General features: G+C 40.1%; 3 protein-coding genes across 5 annotated transcripts; 2 read left to right on the top strand and 1 right to left on the bottom strand.

Moving 5' to 3' along the window:
• The first annotated feature begins 1,242 nt into the window (after window positions 1-1,242).
• Window positions 1,243-8,247, top strand: LOC139218510 (alanine--glyoxylate aminotransferase 2, mitochondrial-like). Its single transcript, XM_070850097.1, has 14 exons — window positions 1,243-1,395; window positions 2,295-2,383; window positions 2,575-2,765; window positions 2,885-3,008; window positions 3,101-3,195; window positions 3,265-3,358; window positions 3,984-4,077; window positions 4,948-5,048; window positions 5,223-5,315; window positions 5,547-5,679; window positions 5,990-6,078; window positions 6,645-6,794; window positions 7,386-7,484; window positions 7,784-8,247. Exons 1-14 carry the CDS (start codon window positions 1,299-1,301, stop codon window positions 7,883-7,885), a joined length of 1,551 nt encoding a protein of 516 aa, XP_070706198.1. The 5' UTR covers window positions 1,243-1,298; the 3' UTR covers window positions 7,886-8,247.
• On the bottom strand, window positions 8,243-14,430 carry dnajc21 (DnaJ heat shock protein family (Hsp40) member C21). 3 transcript variants are annotated; one of them, XM_070850093.1, is made up of 12 exons: window positions 14,034-14,430; window positions 13,477-13,570; window positions 13,237-13,360; window positions 12,072-12,206; window positions 11,552-11,856; window positions 11,311-11,474; window positions 10,887-10,980; window positions 10,347-10,529; window positions 10,161-10,209; window positions 9,911-10,035; window positions 9,152-9,242; window positions 8,243-8,913 (listed from the first exon to the last, which is right to left on the bottom strand). In XM_070850093.1, exons 1-12 carry the CDS (start codon window positions 14,128-14,130, stop codon window positions 8,755-8,757), a joined length of 1,620 nt encoding a protein of 539 aa, XP_070706194.1. In that variant the 5' UTR covers window positions 14,131-14,430; the 3' UTR covers window positions 8,243-8,754. The 3 variants fall into 3 exon arrangements, with proteins under 3 accessions (XP_070706194.1, XP_070706196.1, XP_070706195.1); XM_070850095.1 differs by having other exon boundaries at window positions 8,243-8,910; XM_070850094.1 differs by having other exon boundaries at window positions 9,152-9,239.
• Window positions 14,431-15,637: 1,207 nt separating this feature from the next.
• On the top strand, window positions 15,638-18,595 carry bxdc2 (brix domain containing 2). The gene is made up of 10 exons (XM_070850099.1): window positions 15,638-15,788; window positions 16,138-16,249; window positions 16,337-16,380; window positions 16,479-16,549; window positions 16,645-16,694; window positions 16,788-16,861; window positions 17,350-17,400; window positions 17,517-17,618; window positions 17,784-17,912; window positions 18,052-18,595. The coding sequence occupies exons 1-10, from the start codon at window positions 15,651-15,653 to the stop codon at window positions 18,298-18,300; spliced, it is 1,020 nt and encodes a 339-aa protein (XP_070706200.1). The 5' UTR covers window positions 15,638-15,650; the 3' UTR covers window positions 18,301-18,595.
• Window positions 18,596-18,676: the final 81 nt, after the last annotated feature.

Below are 18,676 nucleotides of genomic sequence, written 5' to 3'. Positions count from 1 at the left end.
AGTGTACTGGTTCTGTCTTATCTGTCTCAGCCATGTCTTCCAGACTATAGCAACAAGTCCAAGGTTTAAAAACACTGGGCTCGATCCAGGGCATTCAAGGACTTGATTCTTGTCACATCAGCCTGATTTTTGTGTCACATTTACTATACTCTCAGCCTTTTGCCATATATTAACTCCTCTGTTATTTCAGATCCTGACACTCCCTCCTGTCCTGCAGTAACCCCTGTTACCCTGCAAGATCGTCTTATGAGCTCACTACTTAGAAATCCATCCTTTTTCGCTGCCTGTTAGGACCCCTGATTGTCTGTTTGTTAGTCACCTTTGCTTGCTCCTTAGTTAGATAACTTTCACCTGACTTCAAGTAAAGCTCAACATTTAATTTTACCTGTCTGGTCTCGGAGATGTGTGTCTCCAAACCTGGTTTACTGAGTCATTACAAAATGAGAAGAGATCTTTTTCATCTTTGCAAAAAAACTACACATTAGACCATTACGTTCAGAACTGTTCTTACATAAGCTTGTGTTATTTCACATTAGCAGTGAGAATGTAGAGACAATGTTCTGAGACAAGTACTCAACTCAAAGTGAAGTGGAGTGTTCAGGAGATTCTGACATATACTGTATGTCAGATGAAAAAAAAAAAAAAAAGGATGCATAAGTCAAAATGTTTGTAGCTGTTTAACTACATTTCGCCTAAAATATTGTTAATACTAACCAGATATGAGAGCCATTTTCTACAAATAGCCGCTCTCATCTGTTAAGGGAATGGAAGATGAAGACATTGTGACAGACAGAGTACTCCCACATATATAGTTGGCTGCATCAGGCTAAATAAGCACATCAATCGGAATCAAATATTCCACAAAGCCGAGTAATGATAAGAAATAAAATAGCCTTTAAGAACACGCATGGCATTTCCTGAACAAGAAATGATCTGTTTTACAATACGCACACCCATCTCAAGCCTCAACCCTTCATTAGTTCGTGGGAAATAGAATAAAATGGTGGGTTTTTTTTCACCCCATACTACTACTATGTAGCCTTCTTTGTAAATTAATCGCCCATTCAGCGAGCATGTTGTGGAACTGTAGTGAGCAGATGCCACTGGTTATATATTTACCTATGTGACCTTACAGAGAAATCATTGTAGTTTGGTGGAATCAGGGAACTATTGGCTGCGCAGTGTCCACCCATCCTTGTGACTCTGTAGAAAAAGAAAAGCCTGAAGTAAGTCTGCTGCTCAGTGTCAGTGACAGTGAGGGGAGGAGGATCGCTGTGTGCCCTCTGTACCTGCTCAACATGTATAAAGTTGTATCCTGTCTAAGGGGCCGCTGTGCAGGTCTCACGGGACAGTCCGTCTGTTCACCTGGTTCGGCCAAATTTCACCTAGGATGTGGTGAGTTACCATGGAGATGAACAAAAAGCATCATTTGTTGTTGCTGATGCTTACACGGCCTGTATATGTTTGTCATAGTAAATGTAGAGATTCAGATGACCATTAAATTAATCATTGAATTAATTATAAACATTGAATTAGATGAGAGTAGAAACTGTTGCACCACACTAGGTAATCTATTCACTGCTATTCAAAAACAGCAGATGATGTTTCAAAGATACAATTCTGCAAACATTACAGTAAAATACTACCTAATTTGAAACATCAGTGTTTAACTGAACAGAGCACAGTGAGAGTCAAAACATGCTATATAGACTTGTAGATATTCTCCGCTTTTCTGTGCTCAAATTAAATGTTTCTCCAGGGGAGAACAGCACTGCATTTTATTCAATAATATACATGTTACATTTGCCACACCACTTCCAACTGACATTACAATAAGAAAAACAGGAAGTGTAGCTTTTCTGACGCTGCATAATGTGAAGTTAATGTAGTTAAATTGTCAACCAGGATTTAATTGGATTGAATATTTACCAGATAATTTACAGTGTCGCGTAAACAAGAGATGATACACCCACAATGATTTTTCCGTAGATAATAAGTAGCCTGGTTCCAGATCTCTGAATTATTGCCCACATTGATGATTGTAATGCAACGTCGAACGGGAATTTGCAATTGAGAATTTGCAACTCGATCTGATTAGAAATAGTAATTTCTTAGAAATAAATTACTACAATATACGGTTGACTTAAAAAGAAAAATTCGTTTCAAGACTTGACAAATGTAAAGGCAAATTGTAACACGTGTCAGATAGAAGTCACAGTCAGGCTTCACAGAGGAAAAAACTAAACATTCTCATTTACCTCACTTTCTGAAATTCAATCAAAATCTTTTCACAGGTGCAGTATGTCAGAAATCAGCTTTGAAATACCGTCCTGCAGACCTCCCAGAGATGCCCTCATGCAATTTCAAACCAGAGGAATACAAGGTAAGAATGATATGGCATCTAGACAGTGCCTATCTGTCATTGTTGGGCTCTGTATTCAGTAATGGCTCAAAACCAAAAACACACACAACCTATATCTCATTAAGAAAGTCTGTCCTGAGCATTCGAGAAAAAAAAAAGGTCATTCCTCTCCTATACTGTAATTCTTCTCCTGTGTGTTTATGCCTATTCAGGGTATGTCCAAGGAGCGGATGATGCAGATCCGCAGGCAGAATTGCAACCCCATGACCATGAAGATTACCTACTATAAGAAACCAATGTTCATCCACCAGGGACACATGCAGTGGCTGTGGGATGTGGACGGCAGACGATATCTGGATCTGTTTGCTGGTGTGGCTACTGTCAGTGTGGGCCACTGCAACCCGTAAAGTCCTTATTCTTTTGCTGTGTCGCACACACGTGGCACGTTTTATTCTGATATACAGTTTGTAATAATCAGTCATTGGTGGCCTTGTGTCTGATGCCTGACATCTGTGGGTGCAGGAAGGTGACAGCAGCCACAGAGAGGCAACTGAAGACGCTGTGTCATACTACAAACATCTACGTCCACCCTTCTCTACATGAGTATTGTGAGAAACTAGCGTCCTACTTACCGGATCCTCTTAAGGTACTGTGATGGATTGGATCACCTGAGGGCAGGAGCCTGAATAGACATGTAGGCTGTAATTAAAATGTCTTTCCCTGTATTTCCCTGTCCAGGTGATATATCTGACCAACAGCGGCTCAGAGGCCAATGACCTGGCTATGTTGATGGCACGGCTTCACACAGGAAACTTTGACATCATCACTTTCAGGTAGAAATGTTATTTTTATTAGCTTGCTTTAGATATTAAAATGTTTCTGATTGTTTGTTTGTCTTCCAGAGGGTCATACCACGGTGGCACTCAGCAGACCATGGGCCTGACATCTAACTCACCATATAAATACCCCGTCGCCACTGGTTCAGGCTGCACAAATGTATGTATCCGTTATTGCATTTCAGTGTCAACAATACATGCCTATGTCAGATACTGACATTTGTGTGGCGTTCACTGTCTTTTACTACGTTTTTAAAGAGGAAGTCCGTGGCTGAGCTGACATAGGTGCTCTCAGTCACCAGTGAGAGGATCTGCTAAAAGCTACTGATTTGTTCAGTGACTAGTGATTCAGTATAGCCAGTTCATTTTAAAAATGTGCTGTGTGAGTCATATAAATGTGTGCTGAACATCTCTAGAGGACAGTATAGATTTTATTTCATGGTTAAAAAAAAGAGTGTATGGCAAAGGTCACAAGGCCAGCATCTCTCAATCTCTCAAAGAGTTGATGCCAATGAATCATTTGCTCCATCCATTCTGCTACACACATCATCAGAAAATAAAAGCCCAAACACACAACGCCACCCCTTATGAAACTATCTATGCAGCTTACTATCTAGCTAACTGTTGTCAAAATTTGCTTAGAATTATTGTTAAACAAGCTAGTTAACGGTTTAATGCTGTGGCAGCATTCCTAGTTTCATGATGATTTCCTCGTGCTGCATTACTTATGAGTGACTGTTGATGTCAGGTCGATCCAGCTGACTAGGTTTCCGCCCAATAAACAGGCAGTGTGTCCTGATGTGTTCAGAGGTCCGTGGGGAGGAAGCCACTGCAGGGACTCTCCTGTGCAGACCATCAGAGAGTGTAGCTGTGCCCAAGGTACCCAAACACATGCACCATTGGCTCAACACACTCAAGGTTATCTCTCCTGCTGCTCTCATGAGCAGGAAAACTCACCACCATTGCTTGCAGAAGTAAGCATCACAAATTCTTCTGCAGTGTTTCTACAGACTGATGTAGTTACAGTAAGTTCAGCTACAACAGGATTGTATTTTACTTAAATTACCTGATGTTTTGACAGCAGTTACTTTTTTAGAAATCTGCTTGAAAGTCATGCAGGAAACACGGGTCGATTTGAATCCTTAAAATCAGACAAATTTCAGAGTCTCTTTTAAATTGTTTACACCTAAAAGTTTCAGGAATTTTAGCTGCATGTTATGCTTGTGTCTCATAGAGTCTCCCTGGAAATAATCAATATGTAAGCATATCTGCATGACTATTTACATGGACAACACATCTGTTGTGCTTTAACATATAATCAGTATACAGTATAATACAAGGCACACAGGGGTAGTTGTAGTGGTGAGGTCCAATTTTATATAGTGGGAACGGCATTATCTTAATATAGAATACAGAATATTTACAAAGATATTTGAAATCAGACAAACTTCATTCCATGGAGCCAAATTGTTTCATTAGAACTAAATACTAGAGACCTTTCAGAACGTGCCTGTTCTCGATTATTAAAATCCCACGATGCAACACATTTTAGTTAGGCACTAGGCTTCAACATAGAACTGTGTTTGGTATTGTGAGAGACTCGTCACTACAACTGAATGTAAAGAAATGAAGCTAATTCGTTAAATAATTGTTCGGACTTAAGTGGGGTAAAGCGATCGGCACTACTTTGGACATATTGCATTAATACATGTTCATTTGTCACCAAAAGAATTTGATTTGATCCCACAGGTCATTGCATGGCAAATGAGCAATACATTGGACAGCTCAAAGAGACACTTGCTACCAGTGTCCCAAGTCGAATTGCTGCTTTCTTTGGAGAACCAATTCAGGTAGTATACTCTGTTAACGTAACGTGATTGTATATCAAGGATGTTATATTTACAAATAAAAACATGAATTCCTTGGTTATGGTGCCACTCATGTACAACCTTCATTCTTCACTGTGACTGCTTGTGTTAATTAAGATGTGACTGTGAGTTGTGAAAGTGTTTCTTCTTGCACAGGGAATGGGAGGAGCTGTGCAGTACCCTAAAAACTACTTAAAGGAGGCTTACAAGCTTGTGAGAGAGAGAGGAGGGGTCTGCATTGCTGATGAGGTTAGATACACATAAAGTTGTGTTGTATTCAAAAATAAAGCACACAAGGCAAAGTTCAGGTACATTTGGCCTCTTTTATAAGGCTTTAAAGGTAAATGTAAAATGTAAAATTTGTGATAGCAACCGACTTGGTAGTGCTTTTTTTTTTCTTTTCAGCACTGATGCTTACAATATATCATGAAATTTGAATTAAAACAATATTAAGATACTTTCTTGCTTTGTTCCTGACAGGTCCAGACTGGATTTGGGCGAACAGGAAGCCACTTCTGGGGTTTCCAGGGTCATGATGTCATTCCTGATATGGTTACGATGGCGAAGGGTATTGGTAACGGATTCCCAATGGGAGCTGTTGTTACAACACCAGGTGAGATAATACTGTAAGAATGTAGAATGCAGAAGAATATGTCCATTTGTGTGACTGGATATATGATCACAGGTTGGTCCTTGAATTATTTCTTGTGGTAACAAGCTGTAATAGTAATCAACCTTTAGATGCACAATTACTCCTGATTCTGATTCAGACTTCACTGACAGAGCCCCAACATGAAAACACTTTGATATGTCCACAGATCATTTGTAATTCAATAAGGTGTGAGAAAGTATATTTTTGGCTGGGATTTTAGTTTTGAGGCAGCGCTGAGATGAGTTGTAAGTTTTATTCATGTGCTTTCCAGAAATTGCAGCTTCTTTCGTTAAGGCCTCCCACTTCAACACCTTCGGAGGAAGTCCGCTCGCTTGTGCCGTTGCTTCATCAGTGCTCGATGTAAGAACGAATCTTCTCCTCCCACATCAGTCTTGCTCATTAGCATTCATTAGTTCATTAAAATCCAGTTTTACATTTCCTCTAAGCTGAGGTTGAAAAGTGCATAATCAAGCAGACTGAAATATAACTCATTTTTAATGTTTGAAGTTATTCTCTGCTACAGCCCACATATTCACTCTGTAAATCACATCCTGTATGTGGAAAAAAAATCTGAAAGGTAGAAATGTATATTGTATATTTTGGGGGCCCTGTATGTTCATATTTATCTGTAGAAATACTAACAAAACAGTGTCTGCCCATGACTCTTGTCCCCTGCTGGGGCTTAGCCTGCCAGCTTCTGTCAATCAAACAAAGACCCTCGCGGCGGAGAAGAAAAGGAGTATTTCTGACATTTTGAAAATAGAGGAGTTCAGACAGCTATTGTGACTGAGTGGATTGTGGTTAGATCACCAACTACAGCACTTCAACAACTATAGTCACAACATTACCCTTTTCTGGTGTGACCTTGCCTTAGTAATACAAAAATTATTTGATTGAATGTGATTTCCGTTTTTTTTTTCCAACAGACTATCAAAGAAGACGGCATACAGCAGAACTGTCTTAATGTGGGCACCTATCTGATGACAGAACTGGCAAAACTCAGAGACAACCATGAGATTATCGGTGATGTCCGTGGAAAAGGCCTGCAGGTCGGCGTGGAAATGGTCAAAGACAAGGTACTGAGTTTGTAACAGAAGTGACACTCACCTCTCCTCACATGTGTCTGTGGAGTGCCTCCTGGCATGGATTCAGCAGCGCCTCAATTAACCATTAGCCCGAGCAACAGTGCCCATCTGTAATGGAGAACAAAAAAAAGTTCTGATGTGATCTTTTTTCTTTGTTAAATCTGGAAGATGTTGAATAGAACTAGCTTGTGAAGTCATTTTGGGTTAGGGTCTAGCTTCTTCTTTACTAATGCAGTTTTCTTGTGCTTTGTGGGATTTTCCCTTTGCTAGATTGTATAATTTGGCAGCGTTCATCACCAAGGTTAGAATTGAACTGAATAGAGAGCAAAAGTCAAAAATAAAATCTAGTGAATGATACAAAAATATAATAACTCTGTTCATAACTGTTCCATCAGCAATTCCTACACCTAATTTCTAATCCCTTTCACAAAAGGATTAACCGTCAGGCCATTTATCACAAGTGGCTAGTTTCTTTGACAAAAGCGGATAATTGGTGGTCACAGCATTGAGTTTTTTTGAATATCATTTATATAACACATCCAGCCACATCCTCCCATTTCGCTTCCTCTCTGTCACCCACAGGCCAGCAGAGAGCCGCTGCCTCCTGAGGCGATGAGTGAGCTCTTTGAGGACATAAAGGACATGGGGGTCCTGATAGGGAAAGGAGGAGTCTATGGACAGGTAACAGCACTTACCTTGAAGTCGCCCCTCCCTCAGTTGTTGAGATCATGACGGTTTTCAATCCATGAGACAGTATGTCTACTGTTGTGTAGTCAATTCTAAATGTTGTGCTTTACACTGATATCTACTTTTACCATTTTACCCATCTTATGAATACTTCCATCTGCACTATATAACATATGTGCTGGAAATGTCTTGAGTACTTGCTCTACCTTTAGTATGTGACACAGAGTGAGGCACTTGAATTGATAACATATTTACCTGGTATTCTGTACCTCTGGTTTTTCGCACCACTTCAGACCTTCCGCATCCAACCCCCCATGTGCATCACAAAGGAGGATGTGGATTTCTTCCTTGCAGTTTTTAACAAGGCCATCCATAACTATATGGACAGAAAATGAATGGGTCAGAGGAGTAGCTCCGAACCTGGAAACCCACTCAGCATGGAACTGCAATTTCAAAATCGTTTTTTTTTTTTTGTAATCTAAAAATTTTAATTGTTCATCATTTTTACCATTCTGTGGAAGACTGTGTGTCATTTGTAAAAGGGAACTTAACTATGATCTTTCTTTTACAGTGAGGACTCTTATTAGTCAATGCACTAAGCAAACACCAGTATTCTAATGAGGAAAAAATAAATCGTATGCACATCTTTCTAGATAACTTACGATCCCATTTGTGCTTTTACATCTTTGCTTAAACATGCCATATTGTCTCACGAATAAAACATACAAAAAAGGCACAGGTTCATGTTTTGTAGAGACATATCACATATACAGTTGTTTATTGTTAGACATGTTACTTGAGGCATTAATGCAAATCATTCCAGAGTTCAAAAAAAATAACTACCAACATGCAGTATCACTTTTATTTTTAGGATGCAGCAATACCACTACAGATGAATTCATGACAGGGATCGGATAACAGGGATAAAAGGAGTATCCTGTCACTTCCTGTATGGTTTCCCTCCACTGGTTTATCAGTTAAGAGAATGTGATTAAGTTACTGGGAAAGGTACAGAAAAACTGCTCATAATGTGGAAGACTCAAACTGGCCAGTTTAAATCTTTCCTAAATACACAGTTGTCTCACAAACTATGATTGCGAAATTAAAAAAAAAAAAAAAAATCTGCTGGCTCTCCGACAGCAACTCCAGTCCATTAAAGTCAACTTTCAAAGGTTTTTTTTTTTTAGTTGGGAGACTTCTCAGAGCGTCTTTCCTGTGTCCCTGTTGACTCAGTTCAGGTTCACCAGCCCACATCAAAGCTGTGTTATCTGTTCTTCCTCTTGTCTTTTTTGCTTTTGCTCATGGTGCTGTTTGAAGCGTTTGAGAGGACGGATGCGTGTCCGCTGGTCTTCAAATGGTCGAACAACTTGTTTCTTGTGGGGAACTCGTTGTTACAGGTGACACAGCGAAGGCTCACTTCCTTCTGGAGGTGGAAATAAGGGTTTAGTATTTAAAGAGATTTACTAATATGAGTATGGACAATTGTCTTACAGTAAATGCCCTTTTAAAAGGAATGATTTTTGATAGCTTAAAGGGACAGTTAAGCAAAAATGGATGCTGTTACACTAAAAAGATTTGTAACTATAAATAATATTAGATGGTTGATGGATAATTACAAATCACATAAAATCCTCGTAAACTCTGGGTTTTACTGCACAAACCTCAGGTAACTGTTCTCCTCCTGTGTTTGATTTTACATTCTTCGGGTTGTCTTTTCCTCCTCCCTTCTTTCCCTTCATCTTCCCAGAGCTGCTGAGACAACATTTCAGTAACAAATAAAATTCAAATTCTAAACTGAAAGGAAAACATCAAATATCCCAAATATCAAATAACTCGCAGTGTCCTGCATAACTGAATTCAGGACTTAAACATTGAATCTCCTAGTTATCACACAGAGTTGGGTCTTGCTAGTCCTGCTCACAGCTGTCATGATATAATGTTCTCGTCATGATCGTGTCCAACAGGTAGCTTTATCCAGCAAAAACACTCTAATATACCAAATGTAGATTATCTGCCCAGCCCCAAACAGCAAACAGACAAAGTTAAGCTTTGTCTCTAAACTTGTGAACATAGTGGAGCAAGCTAGACACCTGCATATTTAAACACAGGGTCAATGTTGGGCCTGATGTTGTTGTTTTCTGCTGCCCCCAAGTGGCCAAAATAATGAATCAATGCACTTATTGTAGCTAAGTGGCTTGCCTTGGGGAGTATAATCAGTCCTTACTGTCCAAGTCAAATGTTTTGATGCCCCTTAGCATAAAATAGCCAAGTTTCATGGCTCAACATGGCTTAAATCACGGCATCACTAAAACCATCGAAAAGCTCGCTTTTGAACAAATCCGGAGAACCAGACAGTGACTGTGTCTGATGTCATGAGGAAAACTTCACACATCTGAAGGTGGCAAAAAAATTGAACTGACCTCTTGACTTCCGTGGGAGGGAGATCATCCTGCTTTTCCGTAGCTGTAGGATCTGCCGACTTCTCGGGGGCATCTTCCTCGCAGGCGGTCATCGTTGGTTTTTCATCTTCCTCCCCCTGTGCACTCTGCCATTGAGGATCAATGATCAGAAAAAGAGAACAGAGAAGGATTCAAAGAAAGATTCACTTTACAGGCATTTAGAGTATGAAGCCTGACACAACCACTGAAAGAAATAAAATATATTACTCACATGTACTACTTTCTGTTGCTTCTTTTTCCTCTTCTGCTTTTTGGACAGCCTGTGTAGGTGAAAAGTGAAATGTCAGCAGAGCCAAATAAGAAACTGTATAAAGTTGGGATGCATCACCAAGTTCTAACCACTCTGACAAGCAGGTGAAAAGTACGTTTTTGTCTATTATCACATCCAAATACATACTTTTGCCTTGGCTTGTCTTCCTGCTCATCTTCTTCCTCCTCGTCATCCTCCTGCTCATTTTCCTCCTCTCTTCCCAGGTTTCCATCCACGTTCAAACCGAGTGAATCCTCTTCTTCCTGCAGCTGTTGCCGCAGTAACGCCACCATCTCCCGGTGCTTTTTGGATTTTTCGTGGTTTTTCATACTGTCGAGAGAAAAGGAAACAGGCTAAATGAACAGAGACAAAATGGATAATTATCAGCGACAAGTATCTACAAAATCATTAAAAATAATCATTAACATTCCTTCATGGAGAAGGTAAACTAAGGATTTAAACTCTCAGCAATGAATGGTGCAGTTTGTGTGTGGTGTACACTGCCACGGAGTAAAGAGTAAGAAATGCGCAAACAAAAGCTTCAACAGCACCAAGTAGGTTGATGCATCACTACATTCAAACCCTGTGCTGACTAACACTGCTAAAATCATTCATAGCTTAGCAGAGTGAATTAGCATGTAGGTCCACAAGACAGCAGGTAGGTGGGCTGGGAGGAAGGTCACTCACGCTTTATCTGATTTGAAGGATTTGTCACAGGCGGGGCAGTACAGATCGTCATAGTAGTCAATTGTCAATTCATCTCCATCAGCCTGCTCTGCATCTGTGAAAGAATATTTACGCTTTTTTTTTAAATTACACACATCACACGCACACGTGAGTACTTTATACCTCAATGACAATTAACCTCTATTTAACTTTACTTGTCAATAAAAATCTGTGGGAATTACTGACATCATTGGCTTGCCAGTGTTTTACTATGTATAAAGACAGCAGTCAGTGTTAAACACTCACAATTCTTGAATTTCCCATTTTGTATCACTGTAATAATAATAATACTAATAATAATAATAATAATTTATACAGCACAATGTTACAAAACAGAGACAGAACCTCTTAATACAGAAATATAAATTAAGGTTGCGTCACTGACCCCCCTCTTCACTGTTCTTCTCCCTTGTGTCCACATCCAGCTCTTCTTCCTCACTCTCTGATGCATCTCCAAACTCCTCTCCGTACTGAGCCTCTATCTGCTGCAGCTCCTTCTCCAGTTCAGACATGGCCGCCCAGCTCTGCTCCTTGTACTCCTCTGCCAATCTTGGGTGGACACACGGCAGCACATTATGAGTCTGAGCTTGAAACGGAGAAAAACAAATGTCCCAACTGCTACTTACTTGGCCTGGCTAAGCTTCTGCTTCCGCCTCAGCTCCTCCATCTTCTTGATCTTCTCGGCGTTCTGCTCCTCCACCAGCTTCCTGTGGGCCTGAACACGGCGGTCACGCTTGCGAACAAAAGCCACTAGTTGTCGCACAAGCTCGTTGCGCTCCTTTCGAGCCTTCTCTCTGGTCTTCTTGTTCTCCTTCTCCATGGCCCTTTTCTCCCAGCGGTTGGAGGCCTGCCTTGTATCATACTCCTCCTTCCAGGCAAAGTTTTTACGGGTGCAGAAGCTCTGCCAGTAGCCATAAAACACGTGCACTACCTGTAACATGGAAATAGAGACTAATTAGTACAGCTAAAAATCTCAACTGGTTCTATTCACTATTGATATTTTAATCTTGTTAATTCTTCTTTTAGTAGCACAGAAAAATGACTTGCTTACTATTTTATTCATGTGACTTATACAAAGAACTCTTACATAATCAACAACAGAGGAACATCCTCAAGACAAGCGTTTTAAATGTGGGGCTGGCTTACGGTGTCATATTCGCTCTGAGAGTCTCCAAAGGGAGGAAACTCCTCTTCCTCTTCCTCATCTTCCACCCTGCCCATCTGCTCCATCTCCTCCTTAACAATGGACTCAAAGAGATTCCTGTAGACTGTGTAAAAGCCCTATGGAGGGCGAGTGGATGAGAAGAAGAGGGAATGATAGATGAGCAAATAAATGTTCTGAGAAGCACAAAGAATTTCTGTCCCCACATTGCAGAGGGATGAAGCTGCCAATACCAACCTGAACAAGATGAGCTATCGTTAAGGTGGTGGACTGTAGTGGCTCAATGCCAAACATAGAATTTGGAATTTAGATCAAAATATTACACCTTGGTTTCTTCAAATCTTGTGAGGTTTTGGTGCGGTCACTGTGTGTTCTTGCATACTGAAAAAAGGGGCCCACAGTACTGCAGCTGATGTAAATGTTGTCATCGGCCTTTATCTGTCTTTTGATAATGTTATCACACTTTCCTCTTACTTGTACACTCATCCAACAAGGACAGACAGCCTGATCTGTTATTTAGTTGCGTGGTGCCAGAGCTCCTGGGTTATACCAACTTTTTTTAAATCAGTAGACATCCAATGACATTTTGCAGTATGTTGTAGTATATGTTTTGAGATCCATTTATAGGATTTTTTCATAGGTCAGTCACACTTATCTCTATGCTTATAGTGGGTAAACCTGTAAGAATTAACATTTGAGCAACAGTACTTCCTAAAAGAATTCTATTAAAGAAAAATATGGCTTTAAAAGCTTTAAGTACCTCCTAAAACCTTAAAAGCTTTTTCTTTTCCTCCCTCATCAAGACAGACATGCATGGGTTTTCTCCAAGTACTCCTGCTTCCTCCCACAGTCCACAGATATGCAGGTTGGTCACAAATTGTAGATGTGAGTGTGAGGGTGAATGGTTGTCTGTCCCTATGTGTCAGCCCTGTGGGTGACTGGTGACCAAATATCATATGGTAGCGTAATTGATTCATCCTGCACAAAATGATGGTTAAGAGATGTTTCTCTGGCAGATAGAAATCTTGTGTGTATTAGCATTTTCCTTGTGTGAAGAAGAAGACAGAACAGACCTGTGTGAAAGTTTGCTCTGACTGTTTGTGAGCAGTGAGCAACATGATCTTTGCACGCAGGACCACGATCACTAACCTTCTCGTCGTCGCCGTAACCAGAGTAGCAGGTGACTGTGAAGTACTGCAGCAGGTCAATGCTATCATCTTCATAATCACCACTCAATCCTCCTTTCAGCAGAGCCTCTCTGTGATTGTCATACCTGTTACACAAAAGACAACAAGGGTATCAAACTCAGACATCTTCGACCCACAATGTTTCTACATAAATAAATGAAGATATAGTGAGTCAGGAAAAACTTCATATATTTGTAAGCACCAAGCTCTCTCCTGTGGATCACTCAGGACATCATAAGCTGCCTGAATCAGCTTGAACTGCTCCGCCGCATCCTCAGCATTGTCCAAGTTCTTATCTGGAATGAAAACCATCGCTGTTGTTGAAGTGAAGAGCGAAACATTTTAACAAAAGCTTTACAGGCAGCTTCGTAAGGCTCGTGATTACAGCATTATATGCTGATGCAAGAATGAAAAACCTGAAAGGAGAATGAACACACGAGCACTTAAGTTTGTTTCAAAGGCAAGTTAGGTCACCCAGGGGAGCCTGAAGAGCTCAGTAAATAAACACTATGTAATGAATGTGTAACAAAGTATTGCAAACAACTGTGATTTCAAAAGTGGGCGCTTACTTTTAGTTAATTAATTTCACAAAAATGCAACACTTCCACTGCATTTCTGAGACAAATAATGTACTTACTACATCATCATCACACTTACTATGAGTGAATTCAGAAATGTTACCTTTTTTAAATGAAGTACTTGTCCGCTGTCATATTGTAATCATACTAAATAACTCCTTAGGTTTCCAACACAACTTACCTGGATGCCATTTCAATGCCAATTTACGATAAGCTTTCTTCAAATCGTCGTCTCCTGCGTCTCGTTTCACACCCAAGATTTCATAGTGGCACTTCATTGTTAGCTAACTGTAAGGAGAAATTTGACTCTGGGTAAAGTCTCAATAAAAAATGTTGTTCAGGTTGTCCCAGACGAGGCTAACTACAGTGCGAGGCTAAAGGCAGCATGCTAGCTACAGGGCAGCTTCTCCGTTACTTCTTAAATAGTCAAAAATTCTCATGTGATAGCGGTAATTATGTAAAGCAATGGCCTTACATGTTCAAATCTACGCAATGTCCTTCATCACTGACGAGCAACTTCTGCACGATAAGTTACTTTAGGACCGCTGGTTAGCACAAACAGCCGCGGACATATCTGTACTGGCTGATGCCGGTAACTCTCGCGAGAATTGTTCTTCTTTCCTTTGAGGTTTCGGCAGGCTTGACGTAGTAACTACGTATTGCTGCCCCCTACAGTTCAAAACTGACTGTGCGCTGACTTGCCCCCCGTAGCTTCTGCTTTTATAATATCACTAACCTGCATCACTGTGACTTGTCCCACTCACCATAACTGACACTGAGCACTGACATCTGTTATTCACAGCTCTGATTTATTTCATGAAATTCATCTCCAGCCAGCCTAAACAATAAAGTATAAACTACTAACTAACTAACTCCCTTTATTCCATGCTGCCACTATGAATCTGTGATGTCAGGTTGATTAAAAGGTTTCACAGATACCAGTTTTATTGTACTATAATGCTCTCTGGTGGTGAGAGGGATGCTTGCCTCCTCTACGCATTTACAGGCATATACAACTTCATAGCAAACTTTCAAAGCTACATACGTGGTAGGTATTTAGGTAATCCAGTGTTTTGTGACTCAATAAATTTGAGTTCTTAAACTATAAATGGATTCAGGCTTCAGCAGGGGTTCAGGGGTTGTGATATGCGGACTCATGACTTCAGTATTTCTAAAACTCTACATTACATTATATACATGTTACAATAACAATATAACCATTTGATCAATTCCTGTCAAGCCAAACAATGTCTGAAATCTATGCTTAAAACCAATTTAAATAACCTGATCAGAGTATTTTTGAGGTGGGGAAAATGTATGACATCTCATGTAGAGTTACAAGTAAATGTAGGATTCTGGTTTAATAATAAATCTTATTTCGGGAGCTCAAGGTTTAATCATGAAATCTGTGTAGAAGTAACCATAAACCCCGAAAAATATTAGTATATTTTGGTAAGGGGCTCCACTTTGAAATGCCAAAATCGATAATAGAGGTTAAGCAAACAAAACTTCAAACAAACTCCAAATTTCTTAAATTAAAATTGCCCAAACCAGCCCAAACAAAGGGGTAGTCAGTGGTGATTTAGTATCTGCTCTGTACAGTCTTATGTCTGGTGCACCCAGTTTAGGATTTATTATTTATTCAAAATAGAAGAAGAAGAAGAAGAAGAAGAAGAAGAAGAAATCATTTGTCATGCTTCCTCCGCGCCACTAGGGGCCACCCTCCAGCGCTCTGCCCGCACATGTGTTGCTTGACTTGGACTTCTGTCTGCGCGAGATTTGCGTCGTGAGTTCAAACATGTCGGCATCCAAGAGAAAACGTGGAGGAGCAGCTCCTGCTGACAAAAAGGCAAAGAAAGGAAAATTTGTAGCAGGTGGAGGTGAAGCCGAAGAGGAGAAGAAAAATGAAGTTATAATTCCAGCACCGGTCTCGTCGGTAGGAGCATGTGTTTGTTGTTGGCCACAGAAGTTGGTTGCTAGTTAGCTAACCAGTTCACCAGGGGTAGAAGCTATTAAATGGCATTGCTACAGTAAAACGGCTAACACTCTGTAGTTGTAACGAACACAATTAATAGTATAATTTAACGAAAATGACGTTAAATCACTACTTGCCCAGTCTGAAACCAGAGAAACCAGGTTCAGAGCATAACCAAGCTACATTTAATTTCCTGGCTATAGTAGGAAGGGATTAGGCCATCTGGATGAATGGAGGAAATGCCCATAATAACAATATACATCTCTTAGTTTGCTTGTTTTGATGTAATGGAATAAATTCTCTTTGACAGGGTAAATGGACCAACAAGGAAAGAGTTCTTATTTTCTCCTCAAGAGGCATCAACTTCAGAACAAGACACTTGATGCAAGACCTGAGGACCTTGATGCCTCATTCAAAAGCAGGTCAGTGTTTTTACCCAGCCACATGTGCTAATGCTTGCTACTTGTGTTGGACTGAGATGATAACAAGTTTTATCTTTTGTCTGCTAGACACAAAAATGGACAGGAAGGACAAGTTGTTTGTTGTTAATGAGGTGAGTTTATTATTTCAATTTCAATTTGGTCAGACTATATATATTTATATGTATATAATATGCATTTCAGCATAGCTAAAGATGAGCTGTGTTCCCAGGTGTGTGAAATCAAAAACTGCAACAAATGCCTGTTTTTTGAGGCCAAAAAGAAGCAGGACCTCTACATGTGGTGAGTATTTGATCTTACTTGCGTTCCCTTAACATTAAGCTGGCCCGCTGTTGTACAGCAAATTTAAGCAAACTCAACGATGTTCTTGTTTACAGGATTTCAAACTGCCCCCATGGACCTTCTGCAAAGTTTCTAGTTCAAAACAGTGAGTTACATCTGCCCTACACTCTGTCTACGCCTGTAATCTGCCATGGGAAAAATTGAATTATTCTGAACTATATTATTGTCGCCTGCACAGTTCATACACTGGCTGAACTCAAGATGACAGGAAACTGCCTTAAAGGATCCAGGCCGCTGCTCTCGTTTGATCCTGTGAGTAGCTCTGGCACATGTTGTCAATAATATAATTGTACTAGGAGGAGATATGAGTGATGGGCAGCTTTATGCCACAAAGACCTGTAATTCCATTCAAACATGAGACCAGATGAAGGTGTTTCATTTAATATTGTATGATATATAGTATAAAACCGAGTAAAGTGGGAAATACTCTTATTTTGAAAGGCTAGTAACAACAAAAGTTTGGTTTTTGTGCTTAATCATAACTTTGAATTTATTATGAAAAGGTTGGTTACAACTAGAGAAGACCAAGCTCATTGTTCTTGATGTCACTGCATTCTGAACAAAAACCAGAACACGTTTTCCATAATACATTATTTCTTGTATTCTCTAGCTGCTCTGACAAACTGTTTGCATTGAATATACATTGGTGCATGTTGACAGCTGATAGATGAGCGAAGGAAAGAAGTTGTCATAACCTGAACAGGTGCCTAAACGTTGGTTTGTCTATTTTTCTCCTACAGAAATTTGATAAGGAGCCACACTATGCTTTACTGAAGGAGCTCTTCACCCAGGTGTGTATACAAGATGCACACATTAATCCTGACAACGGTTTTGTAATACCAGATATGTATATGTATATCCAGATTTTTAAATTCATGGAAATATTCATTACATTTTCCTGTTGCAGACATTTTCCACTCCACGCTACCACCCTAAGAGTCAGCCTTTTGTGGACCACGTCTTCACATTCACCATTGCAGACAACAGGATATGGTTTAGAAACTATCAGGTAATGTGTCGCTTATTAGCACAATCTTCTGGGCTTACATCTGCATTTTCAGGGAATATTTTACAGCTTTGAGAAGTAAATTGTATCTTCTGTTATCTGTTCAGAGATTTTTATTTCCCTATTTGCGATGGATGTGTTGCAATAATTTCTCTGTGCCACACTCAGATCATCGAGGAGGATGCCTCTCTAGTGGAGGTCGGCCCTCGCTTTGTCCTCAACCTCATCAAGGTCTTTCAGGGGAGCTTTGGAGGACCTACGCTCTATGAAAACCCAGACTTCCAGTCTCCTAACATGGTAAAATCCAGTGCATGCTGGTTTAGATTGAAAGCATGTGATTTTATTGAATCACACCTGCTGTAATGTGCCGGCATTATCCTGCTACATCACACATTTGCTGATTCTGCCAGTGACCTTTCTCTTCTCACACCCACAGCACCGACGAGAGATCCGACTGGCGGCGGCAGCCAAAGTGCGCGAGAAGCAGATGGTGAAGGAGATGCAGAAAATGAAGAGGACTGAAGCGAAGGAGGATTTGGCCAGAGACGTTACAGCCGATGTCTTCCTAACCCCTGCTGAGGAGAAGTCTGTCCACATCCAGACAGAAGCACCCGAGCCAAAAGTGGTGAAGAAGAACAAACACAAAGCTTTCAAAAGACAAAGAATGCAGATGGCACGCAGGTAATTGGATAGACTGGATTAAGCGAAGTCAATGGCTTACTGCTGTCATGATTCCATATTTTCTCAAAATGTGGTAATCCAACCGCACAGTCAGTCTGCAGTCCAACATTGTTGTTTTGGTTAGGTCACAAAAAGACTTTATGTGCAACACATAATTTAATTATCACATACCTGACTGTACAAGAGAATCATAAATCTACAGCTGCCATGTCTGTTGCTGTATTGGGCCATAAAGGTTTTAGCTATACTGCAATCAATATTTGCCTATCCTTTTTTTTTTTAAGTAAGTATTTCAGTGTAAAAAAAATGTATTAGTTTTGAGTGACTACAGTTTTCTATGTCATGGAAATAAAACAATTCAAACTTACTGTTTGTATCAT

The sequence above is a fragment of the Pempheris klunzingeri genome, chromosome 19 (assembly GCF_042242105.1).
Source record: "Pempheris klunzingeri isolate RE-2024b chromosome 19, fPemKlu1.hap1, whole genome shotgun sequence".
NCBI classification, from domain to species: Eukaryota; Metazoa; Chordata; class Actinopteri; order Acropomatiformes; family Pempheridae; genus Pempheris; species Pempheris klunzingeri.
The sequence above is the reverse complement of the archived record's forward strand: the minus strand, read 5'-3'. Positions and strand labels throughout refer to the sequence as shown.

Excerpts from the sequence above, each read along its gene's own strand:
- LOC139218510 (XM_070850097.1), top strand. The coding sequence starts at position 1,299 with ATGTATAAAGTTGTATCCTGTCTAAGGGGCCGCTGTGCAGGTCTCACG. Across the intron at positions 2,384-2,574 it reads TCAAACCAGAGGAATACAAG|GGTATGTCCAAGGAGCGGAT; the intron begins GTAAGAATGATA and ends ATGCCTATTCAG. Across the intron at positions 2,766-2,884 it reads AGTGTGGGCCACTGCAACCC|GAAGGTGACAGCAGCCACAG; the intron begins GTAAAGTCCTTA and ends CTGTGGGTGCAG.
- dnajc21 (XM_070850093.1), bottom strand. The coding sequence starts at position 14,130 with ATGAAGTGCCACTATGAAATCTTGGGTGTGAAACGAGACGCAGGAGAC. Across the intron at positions 13,571-14,033 it reads GGCATTGAAATGGCATCCAG|ATAAGAACTTGGACAATGCT; the intron begins GTAAGTTGTGTT and ends TTTTCATTCCAG. Across the intron at positions 11,475-11,551 it reads CAGAAGCTTAGCCAGGCCAA|ATTGGCAGAGGAGTACAAGG; the intron begins GTAAGTAGCAGT and ends TGTCCACCCAAG.
- bxdc2 (XM_070850099.1), top strand. The coding sequence starts at position 15,651 with ATGTCGGCATCCAAGAGAAAACGTGGAGGAGCAGCTCCTGCTGACAAA. Across the intron at positions 15,789-16,137 it reads TTCCAGCACCGGTCTCGTCG|GGTAAATGGACCAACAAGGA; the intron begins GTAGGAGCATGT and ends TCTCTTTGACAG. Across the intron at positions 17,619-17,783 it reads TATGGTTTAGAAACTATCAG|ATCATCGAGGAGGATGCCTC; the intron begins GTAATGTGTCGC and ends TGCCACACTCAG.